At 36.6% G+C, this 11,653-nt stretch overlaps 1 protein-coding gene across 2 annotated transcripts; it reads left to right on the top strand.

Annotated features, from left to right (window-relative positions):
- The first annotated feature begins 1,317 nt into the window (after positions 1 to 1,317).
- Positions 1,318 to 11,439, top strand: LOC112512600 (putative GTP diphosphokinase RSH1, chloroplastic). Of its 2 annotated transcripts, none has more exons than XM_025118650.1 (24): positions 1,318 to 1,594; positions 1,675 to 1,871; positions 3,657 to 3,833; positions 5,709 to 5,774; positions 6,023 to 6,115; positions 6,280 to 6,411; positions 6,516 to 6,617; positions 6,689 to 6,766; positions 6,842 to 6,913; positions 7,435 to 7,542; positions 7,745 to 7,842; positions 8,035 to 8,095; positions 8,185 to 8,247; positions 8,358 to 8,414; positions 8,507 to 8,608; positions 8,763 to 8,921; positions 9,049 to 9,180; positions 9,278 to 9,364; positions 9,447 to 9,518; positions 9,866 to 9,952; positions 10,030 to 10,486; positions 10,722 to 10,783; positions 10,897 to 10,965; positions 11,048 to 11,439. In XM_025118650.1, the coding sequence occupies exons 1-24, from the start codon at positions 1,570 to 1,572 to the stop codon at positions 11,150 to 11,152; spliced, it is 2,661 nt and encodes an 886-aa protein (XP_024974418.1). In that variant the 5' UTR covers positions 1,318 to 1,569; the 3' UTR covers positions 11,153 to 11,439. The 2 variants fall into 2 exon arrangements, with proteins under 2 accessions (XP_024974418.1, XP_024974419.1); XM_025118651.1 differs by having other exon boundaries at positions 1,675 to 1,865; positions 11,048 to 11,152.
- Positions 11,440 to 11,653: the final 214 nt, after the last annotated feature.

The following is an 11,653-nucleotide window of genomic DNA, read 5'->3' as shown; positions in this document are numbered from 1 at the left end:
AAAATCAAAATTATTAACAAATAAAATGTATTATAATCTTGTAAAAAATTAGTGTAGGGTTTTTTTTATTTGATATGTTTTTGATCTAGACATCAAATGAATTTTCAAAAGTAAGTTTTTAAAATAGAAATATGACACATCTTACTTTTTCTAAGATCAACCACATCAATTTTTGTTGAATCACAACATAAATATTCTAYAACTATTCGCAATGAAAGACATACACAACTTCTCTGAACAACAATTTTTTTGAAGGAAATAAAACGATGGGCCAACTAAAATCAACCGACAACGGGACATAASATAATGTGATACTTGAAGTTACCGACAATAAACTAAAGATTGTATGTGATGGAAACTCGGTTCTCTTTGCATGAAGGATATTTCGTTTAAGATATTTTTCTTTTATAAGATGCAAGAAGGATCAATCGTCAAATAATATATACTTATATTTAATAAAATAATCATGCAAGTAAAAGTTGNNTATGACGCTAAACTAAAAGCAAATGACAATGTTGTCATTTCATTGTTATTATAGAGTCTCATTTTAGAGGAGAGATGCTATGAGACTATCAAATGTGAGTATGGGGTATTCTCAGTGAAGATTAAGGATGGTGATGTACCTCGATTCGATCCGATCCGATCCGGCTCATCCGATCTAAACAGGGATAGGGATTCCCCATTAAAACGGGTCCGAGAATTTTCGATAGACTCAAACAATGCATGAACCAGGGGACGTTACTTAAATCGGGGCCGGGATTCTCGATAGACTCAAACTAACATATTTTTTTTCATAATCTAATGAAGATCATGATTTAGAGGAGAGATGGTGTGAGACTATCAAATGTAAATGTGAATGTGGGGTAGAGGCTTCTCCAACTATATCTATATGTAACCATGTATGTAAGTTATATAACTAATTGGGTTGATCCGATCCGAGCTCTAGACCTGGTTACTTCATCTACATGACATGGACCATATATATGCCTCCAACTCATGCACTAAATATAAAGAAGACGACRTTACAATCGATGATTTGACGAGTCCTCGTTGTAAATCGGTCCCAATAATCAAGATTCAAGACTTGGCGGAAATGGCAGCAAATCTGGGAATATCCGTGAGCATGACGTCAAGCCTCGTACTGGTTATCGAACCAAACCCCACGAATATTTCACCTACAATATCACTACCAAAAGACAAGTGCCTTTTTCTCTGAAAAATTAAGAAATATTCGCATATTTTTTGTGTGGCTTTCGCCAACCTCTATCTTATTCTTCAATCCATCCTCTTCTCTTCCTCATCTTCATTCCAATCCATCCTCTTTAAACCCTGCTTTCACCCTACTATCACTATATCATCTAACAATAAGCGTCTCTGTGTATATTCATCGATTAGACGCTGAATGCCAACCTTTTGGTTTCCTATTCGGACTCTTTCTCATTTACACCTTATCTACTACATCCGATTGAATTTTAGTCATTTCCGATTTCYTTCTTGATTCATGCCTGCTTCTCATGCTTAGTTTGATTCAATGAGATTTCTGTCGGCTTCCAATGCTTCTCAATAGATATGGCTTCTGCCCCTTCACTGTCAGGTGCTCATCTATTGCTTCTCTTTCTTGGGCTTATTACTAGGGTTTGGTCAATTTCATTTTCAGAATTTCTCTTTTCGCAGTGCCACTCGAATGTGTGAATATATCCAAGTTTCCTAAAGGGGGTGCAAGTGCAAGATATGATTGTAATGCACTTTCCTGTGCCTGGAAGGCTCCCAGGGCATTTACCGGCTTTCTGGCCAGCACTGCACATTCATCAGCTTTGCTGCATGGACAAAATGACAGAAATAAGAATTATACCCGTGATCATCATGTCCGTGTAACATTCACTTGCCCTCTACTTTACTATATATGTTAACTTTTTTATTTTTATTTTTATTCTCTTTGCATTATATAAACCGTAAAATCTAGTGTTGATTCAAACAGGTGGAATTTTGTATCTTTTGTTTGCAATTCTTGACCTTTTCCTAGCTAGACCACCCTGTCTAGTATCCAAGATTAGCTGCCAAGCAATTCACTGTCAAATCTTGGAAAGCAAATAGAATGGAAACCCCTACAGCGGTATCCTTACCATGTAATCAGGATGTCTTCAATGTAAATGTTAGTGCTATTCATTTATCCGAATCAAAATTTTGTGGGCCACATGGCCCATCAATTATGTGATGCACTTTGCAATTAGGATGGTCCCCATTCTATCAAGTAGGTAGACATACTAGCCATTTGMTACTAATAGAACATATTACATTGACATGAAGGACTCTAGGTTCCTCTTTGATAAAACTAAATGAATAAATGCTAGATGATTAAGAAGGCTGAATGATATAGAGACACAGTTTGGAATTGGTGTCAAATGAAAGAAGACTATTTGATAASTTTTTTGACGCCATTCAAATGCTGAAATCTGAGAACTACAAATGTACATTCATTCCCCCAAAAGATTCCCACTCACGACCCATGTAACAAGCTACACCAAGTAAGAAAGTTCCACTTCACCCGAACCCTTCCCCCGGGGGAAAGAAGATACGCACACACAGATGTATAAGAAACCTCATCCACAGCATACACCAAATCAGTGGTTTGAAAATCACAAGGATTTGATAAATCACGGAAACTTTGTACATCAAATAACCCAGTCACATGCATAAATATTTATAAAACCAAAAACTACTACAACTCCAAATACAATATTTTGATGAATTGCTACATTTTTCTTGTTAAAAGCAAACTCTGTTACTTCAAHACCATGGGTGAGATCCTGGACACACCATCGATTCAAAGACCTATATGAACACCCCCATGAACACACATTCCATTTGATCTCCAATGGTTTAAGAGGCTTTTTCTTTCACAAACAAACCCCTCATGTCATGGATTCAGATGTAGGATTCCATTCAGCCCCTTTGAGTGCTTAACAAACAACTCCCTGTGTTGATGGTTCATTCCATTAAATTAGTTGACGGCTGTAAGTACTTCTCTAGCTTWGGTGGAGGGCTGCCATCAGTCTCGTTAAATTAATATGTTCGGWTTTCATGTATTGTTCTCTACATATAGTCATGCATATTTTCTTCATACCAATCTGTTAACTAGGGAAAAAAAGTGTAAACTATGATTGATGTTTGATTAAAGAGGTGCAGTCCTGGAACTAACTGAATTTATAAATTGAGGATATGATCTACATTGAAATTTCTAATACTTAATATCGTCATAATTGTTGGCAGACGATGCTAGCTTATAGATGTGAAGTTTTGCTGCATTGGTGGGAATGCTTGCCATTTGTATGTTGGAGTCGTGAAATATTTTTATCTTACATGAAATTATGTTTCATGACCCATAAARTACATAATCTGGAATTAGTTGGACTTTGTACTTGTTTGATCATGAAATAAGTGCTGAAATGAGTTATGAGCTAATGCTTGTCTCAGTTGTTAAATCTTTCTACTAGTAGTAGGGCATTGACCATCTTTCTCAAGAGCAATTAGTCGCACGTGTATAACACTTACAAATAGCTGATTTTCAATCTTGTATACTTTTATAAGGGCAAGAAGAACAATGGCCTAGGGCTTTTGKTACTGATGGCTGTCGCTCTACTTGATCTTTATGACAGAGATGTGAAGTTGCTGGTAAGAGATCCTGGTTATCRTCTGAAGCTTCAGACTTCTTTCCTCCAAGAAAACTCTTAAGGTCAAGTTTGCTTCATATTGGCTGTAGAAAATGGGTAGTGGGTTGTTCTTCATCTTTTCCTCCAGGATATGATGAGCTTTCTCCTGAACGTTTATGGGAGGTATGTAACATTGTTGCCATGCTGGAGGTTCTGTTAAGAGAAAGCATATAGGAGTACTTGAACAGTATGTAAGTTAAAAATTATTTTGTATTGCCCAAGAGAAGTAGCTCTTTGTGTTTTCAATTTTTTCCTGTGTTTTATAGAGATAGTTCTTTTCATTTTTAGGAAAAAACAGACTTCTTTTCCCGAAATGGTTGTTGCACAATTACCTTAAGAGAAGTCCCAAAGTAATTGCTACATACCCATTTTCCATGTTACTTGGGGAAATGGAAGTKTTTGCCCTTCACACGTCTTATGATGTTTCCTGTAGTAGTAATACGTAGGAGTTTGAAGGGCAATGTAATTGTTCACAATACAATTGAAACTTATCTTGAATAGCCGAAATCGGAGGAAATAACAATTTAGAAATTTGGTTTTCTTACATCAACAGTTTCTGTAACAGAAATGTGAATTTGGTGTTGTATATATAGCCACACATCGAGGGGTAGGATTAGAACTGATTATATATAGAAGGTTGGGGATGCCTTTGGTTGAGGAGAAAACGAGGCGACACCGTGAATAGAGTTTAATAGGAGACATGTATTATGAGAACTTAACTGCACGAGTTAACATAGGAAACTTGTACTGTGACGAGCAGAGGTCATGAAAAGAGTTGAATGAGTGGAGTAAACTGTATGCCAACGTATTGTTGTGTATTAACCAGTTAACCTTTGAATTTCTATGCATCTATTATTTCAAAGGACTTCAAGTTAATATATTAATATAAGGGGTATTCACCACCCTCTGGAGCGCCCCCGCCTCACCGGTCCCACTGTCATCATGGGGGAGGTATATCACACATGCATCCCATTGGCAGAGGGGAGATGTGTGGGCTTGAACCCAGGACCTCACACATATAGATTACATCCACGCCTCTTGGTTTACTTGCCATTCTATTTGCACAAAGCATTGAGACATGTTCGTGACTAGTATTTCACTATATGAGACATACTACTTGCTGAACCTAGTGCATTACATAACAGACAAATCAATCCACRAAGGACAAATACTGCTTAAAATTCAAGATCATTGAGATTAATTGCATTTTAGCATGGGTGTAACATACCGTCTCAACTTGCCTACGATTACTTTGTCTGGGTAAAACTTGCCTATGATTAGTAAAGATGTTAAGATCAAAGTATCCTGAAAACTTTTGAGTTTCAAAATGAACCTGGTTCTTTTGCTTTACTTTACCTCCAAGATTACATGGGACCCCCTTCTTACGCCTTCATCGATAATTTTGTTCATTTGGACCTAGCATTTTGAACCATTCTACTTAGGCAATTCTTTCGAACTCGCCAATTTGCTTGCAAAAATGCGAAAAAGAAGCAGCCACGTTGGTWCACATAGTGAAGGGAATACTAGAGTTACCCGAAGAGTAGTGAAACTAATACTACAGTTGGCAATTGGAGTTTTGTGATTGCTGTTATCTACCAATTGTAGGGTTACTTTTTTTTTTCTTTCTTTTTCATGATTCACAAGTTTGTTGGTTGTTTAGAAAAGAAATGGCGAGTACTAACGGTTTGAAATTCTAATTGTGCCTTTAGCTTTGTGTCACACAAGCGATATGTGAAAAGAAAGATGTATATTTATGTTTATGGAAGCAGTGTAACGTGAATAGGATTATGTTTTTCGTTTGAACTGGTTACATGGGAGTACTGATGGTTTCTTTTATTACTTGTTTGAAATGCTAATCGCTCCTTTAGCTTGTAGCACACAAGCTTTATGTAAAAATAAAGATGTGTTTTATGTTATGGAAGCAGTTAAAGTTGGTGCATTATGTTTTTTGTTTGAACTGTGTAAATGGGGTACTGATGGCTTCTTTCATTACTTCAGGTACTTAAACCTGCTATCGCATACCTTACGTCTGATGAGTTAGAGTTAGTGCATAATGCTYTAAAAGTAAGTTCTTTATAGTTTTTATCTGCAAATATTACTGTCATTATCCTTCTTGCTGCATTTCAGATCTTTTCTATACCTCTTCTCTTTTCTCTCGATCTATGAAGTGAATGTCAGAAATGCTTGTTGATAACTTATGTCATGTTTCTTTGGGGGTTCATTCATGTGCTAATCAGCTAGAGCTTGTGAATCTGAAGTGCTTTTAATATTAATACCTTTTGATAATGGTTTCCCGTTATGTGTTCCTGTAGCTGGCCTTTGAGGCACATGATGGGCAAAAACGACGCAGTGGAGAACCCTTTATCGTTCACCCTGTTGAAGTTGCACRAATTCTTGGAGAACTAGTGAGTTGCACAATATTATCAGTCTGCTTAAAATAATTGGCTAGATCTGTAAATCCATCATTATTTGTTGGGTTCTTTTAGTTTTGTTGACTTCTAGTACTTGAAATACTTTGAGATAGAGGCTTAATTTTGATTAATTAGCTGACCAATAACCCTTTGTTAAGGAATTAGACTGGGAGTCAATAGCTGCTGGTTTATTACATGACACAGTCGAAGATACAAATGTTGTTACCTTTGAAAGAATAGAGAAAGAATTTGGTGTCACTGTCCGTCACATTGTTGAAGGAGAAACAAAGGTGCTCACTGCTCTATGTTGCATATAGTGTTGCTGAAGTTTATATGTGAACTCTTTTCCGCTACATAGTGCACTTGTCATACCTGAAMTTAGTCTATAATTCAGGTGTCCAAACTTGGAAAGCTGAAGTGTAAGAATGAAATTGTTTCGGTACAAGATGTGAAAGCAGATGATCTTCGACAAATGTTTCTGGCTATGACAGAGGAGGTAATCTATTAAGTGATACTTCTGTCTTCTTGTTATTCATGCTAACAGCTACTGAACATTCTCTTTTTCAGGTGCGGGTGATTATTGTCAAATTAGCAGACAGATTACACAACATGCGCACTCTTTCACATATGCCTTTACACAAGCAGGTGGAGTGGAACTTAATCAATTTCCATTTTCATTATTCAAGTTCCTATTGTTCTCAAAGTTTTTGATGCGTACAGTGCAGCATTGCTATGGAGACCTTACAGGTTTTTGCTCCTCTAGCAAAGCTACTGGGGATATACCAAATTAAAGTATGTTACCACTTTTATAGTGCTTCAGTCTAATTTTCCTTATGTATTTGAATAGTTCTGAACTCAAAATAAGGTCACTTGATTTTTGCTGCATATTAACCAATGTTCTGCGTGGAATTAGATCCAGGTCCTTGTTACTTAATTCCACTTTAAGTATGGTTTGTGATTGGGTCTGTGGTACATATGGTTCATGAAGTAGAATGTGATACAACTAGTACTTGATCAACATCACCAACTTGTAACTAAACACAAGCGTGCTACATTTCTATTAAGCCCTAGTATATCTTATGTCTACTATTTGGTTGTCTTTATGAATTTTTTAATCGGAGCATRGGGCTTCAGTGCTGATACCCTGGGACTCCCAAATAATTTTTCTGTAGATGGCTTGCTGTTACTTTTTTGGCGATGCACTTTTCCCTTTGTTCTTTCATGCTTCCTGTACAAGCAATCCTTACATATATATATATATATATATATATATATATGCACACCTTCTGTACTGAACAATTTTTTCTATGCAGTCTGAGCTAGAGAATTTGTCCTTCATGTACACAAATCCTCAAGATTATGGTAAAATCAAGAGGCGGGTAGCAGAGCTCTATAAAAACCACGAGAAAGAAATTGAAGAGGTACTGTATTGCTCTCTAGATTGGAAGGATTCAGTATTTGGGTATGGCTTGCTATAAATTCAAACACTTTATTGCTTATTAGTTATWACACAGATAATTAGCTTTAGAAGAAGCTGCTACTTAATAAAGTTTTATCATTTATTCCATCATTTGTTTCGTCAATTTACTCTTTTGGCTTATATGACTCTTCTTCCTTTGTTAGGCAAATAAACTATTGATCAAGAAGATTGAAGATGATCAGTTCTTAAACCTTATGACTCTGAAAACTGAGGTCCAGTCAGTATGTAAGGAACCTTACAGGTAAAGTGATGYATCCTTGTTTGCTTACCCCTTTGTTCTCTTTGTCTATGCTTATTTCTGTATGTTGACTGTTGAATATGAATATGTTACCATAATGTGCATTTTTCGGTTTAGGAAGATATTTCTTCRCATTCAATTTTTTTCTGATACCTTCCCTAGCAGCATATTGATTTTGAGTTCCTATATTTGCAGCATCTATAAGTCTGTGCTCAAATCCAGCGKTTCAATTAATGAAGTTAACCAAATTGCACAGGTAGTTAAACAAGGTCTCTTAATGCTGCATCTAGAACATATAATTACTTCTAAATGTATTTTGACATGCTTTTATGCTTCGGATTTCAGCTTCGCATTATTGTTAAACCCAAACCTTGTGTTGGTGTTGGACCCTTGTGTAATGCTCAGCAGGTAGCTTAAGGTTGCCAAATAATGATTGTCTATTATAACAAATCGAGACAACACTTCGTGTTGAGCAGTTGCATGGCTTTGCGTCAAATACTTTTTTTTTCTTCATGCAGATTTGCTACCACGTTCTTGGGCTGGTACATGGGATCTGGACCCCCATACCTCGAGCTGTGTGTATCTTGGTCATCATGTCATTGTTTTAATTGATATTCAGCTCTTTATTGGTGTTGTGAATTACAGCCTTGTATAACTTTTTCCACAGATGAAAGACTACATRGCAACCCCAAAACCTAATGGCTATCAGAGTCTTCATACTACTGTAATTCCATTTCTTTATGAGAGTACATTTCGTCTGGAAGTTCAGGTAGGTTCCTCGATAAACTATGTTTTCCTGTRTCTTGAATTTATTTCTTTGTTAAACATCACAACTCTTTTCACTACAGTTGATATATTTATCTGTTTCTCAAGTATTTGATATTAAAACTTCTACATGCAAAACATCATTTTATGATTGGCAGATTAGAACGGAAGAGATGAACTTGATAGCAGATAGAGGCATTGCTGCTCATTATAGTGGGAAAGTTTTTGTGAATGACTTGGTCAGATATATGTCTAATGATGACAGAAACTTGAGACGAAAAACAGCCAGTCTTAACAATGCAAATGTGGCACTCAGGGTAGGGTATCAGTTACTCTTCCTTTCATGATAGTATATACCTCAATTTTTAACTGAACTTTAATAAGCTTCTCTATCTTCCTGACCCTGTTGCTAAACATATCGTAAAAGTCTTTTGTTTCCTTCAGATTGGTTGGCTCAATGCAATTAGAGAATGGCAACAGGAGTTTGTTGGAAACATGAGTTCTAGAGAGTTTGTAGATACAGTCACCAAGGACCTTCTAGGGAGTCGGGTTTTTGTATTTACGCCAAGAGGAGAGGTAAAAAAGAAGACCATTGATGCATGACAGTTTTGCACTTTCTAAGCTCTAATTTTTTTGTATTTTATTTTATTTATGCTTTTAATACAACTGACAGATMAAAAATTTGCCCAAGGGAGCAACCGTCATTGACTATGCTTATATGATACACACTGAAATTGGAAACAAGATGGTGGCTGCAAAGGCAAGTCTAACGGCTTTGTGAGTGATGAATACTTTCTCTTGAAGGATCTGAAGTCTAATGGCTTGATCTCTCTCATTTGCAGGTTAATGGAAATCTTGTTCCTCCTTTGCATGTGCTTGCAAATGCTGAAGTTGTGGAGATAGTTACCTACAATGTTAGTTGATCTGAAATGCCCTTTATTTTAGATAAAGTAACATGGCCTTTTCTTTCATGCCGCCTTTTGTTCCCTAAATTTCATTTCATGTGATATGATTCCTAAGAGTATAAATGTTACTCTTCATTGCCATTACACTAGATATGGTGTATGTTGGACCTGTCAACACATTAAATAACTTGATGAGAAGCAATGTTAAGCAAATGAAAAGTGATTTTTCTTTCTACTATTATGGAAGTTGAAATCAGATTACATGCCTTGTTTAGTTGTTCTGCAAAAATAAGCCTCATTGGTGTTGCTTGTTATCAGTAGTTTTCTGCTGCCTCACCAACTTTCTTCACTACCAGGGACTATCAAGCAAATCTGCTTTTCAGAGGCACAAGCAATGGCTACAACATGCTAAAACACGTAGTGCCAGGCATAAGATTATGAAAGTAAGTTACTCTTAGTTGTGATTATTGTATGGTTACAATCCCTTTGCCCATGTTAATTTGCTTGCTGTTATCTTCAGTTTTTGAGGGAGCAAGCTGCACTATCTGCATCTGAAATAACAGCTGATTCAGTAAATGAATTCATTGCTGATACTGAAGATGATAGCGAAGTTGAAGACATATTAGATTACTCTAAAGGGACCCAACATACATGGGAGAAAATTCTCATGAATGTAATGGAAATGTCATCTTTAAAGATGGTTGATGAAGATTTTTTCCAGTTCAAGAACGGTAATTTTAAAGTTCCCAAGKTGAATGGCAAGCACAACAAGCATGTGCAGCATGTGAGTTTAAATACCAAAGGAGAGACAACATCACAGGGAAATGGCTTTGCTAAGATGATGCTTGCCAAAGTTCCAATGTATAAGGAAGTATTACCCAGTCTAGAAAGCTGGCTTGCTGGCAAGGTTGCATCCTGGAGCAACCTTGAAGGACACTCCATCCAGTGGTTATGCATTGCCTGTATAGACAGAAAAGGTAAACTTTTCTTCCCGAAAACTAGCAATACCACCATCATTCATTGTGCAGTATGTAAGTTTATGGCATGATGGCTACTGTTGAACTCATCCATTAGATTTTTAAGTAGGAATATATTTAAGAAACAGGTATGTTGTTTCAACCTCGAAAACTTTGGGGATGCCAATTCTTATGTTGGGCATCTACAGATTCTTACTTTGGGTGTAATATTGTTTTATGTCCAACTGATCTGCAGGCATGATGGCTGATATTACAATAGCATTGGCAGATGCAGGCATTGCAATATGCTCATGTGCTGTGAGTAACTGACTTAGACCTTTGTGATTCTAGCATGGTTATCATTTTATTTCCCTAGTTGCTGCTATTTTTTATTAGGAGTGAATATTTGGTTGTGGATTGCATGTGAACAGGCAGAGGTTGACAGAGGAAGAGGAATGGCTGTCATTCTTTTTCATGTTGAAGCAAGCTTGGACAGTCTGGTATGTGATAATCTCTCATGTCTGCTTAATTAACTGAAATTTGTTTATGATAGAGGTTAAGTTTGTTTTGGCATGCATGCAGGTTAGTGGCTGTTCAAGGGTGGATCTGGTCGTTGGTGTGTTAGGATGGTCCACAGGGTGTAGTTGGCCTAGCTTAGCTGAAAATGAGCAAGTACGAGAATGTTAATTAACTGATGGTGTTGAGAGTACAGAGGCTGCTGGGTAACAAGTTTTGTCCGCTCAGAATACACACAATTCTTTTTAGTTGTATGTAGTTATCATATATATATATATRTRTGTGTGTGTGTGTGTGTGYGCGTGTGTGTATTTGTTCAACAATCATTATCAAAATAAAGTAGCAGCAGGGTGATTGAGCAAGTCTGTAGAGAGACTGTATATAAAAGAGAATAGCATACATATTTGTAAGTGTACTTGGAAGGATAAAATTAGTGAGATATATACAAAAGTGTTGTGCAATTTACATCTTCGTCTCTTTCCCTCCCTTCCCCTCTTCTTTTCACTGTATTGCTGTGATATTTACGCATCTTGTATCATATTTGTAAGGTAGCATATTGTTAATGGTTACYGATTTGAGTACCAATAAAGAAAAAAGTGTGGCTACCTATTTGGTGTTTTAATGTAACGAGTCCAACTAAGATCAACTGGGAAGYGAATCATGTGACCTGAC

The sequence above is a fragment of the Cynara cardunculus genome (genome assembly GCF_001531365.2).
Source record: "Cynara cardunculus var. scolymus isolate 2C chromosome LG 5, CcrdV1, whole genome shotgun sequence".
In the NCBI taxonomy this organism is placed as follows: domain Eukaryota; kingdom Viridiplantae; phylum Streptophyta; class Magnoliopsida; order Asterales; family Asteraceae; genus Cynara; species Cynara cardunculus.
Note: the sequence above shows the minus strand (reverse complement) of the source record. Positions and strands in the feature narration are given on the sequence as shown.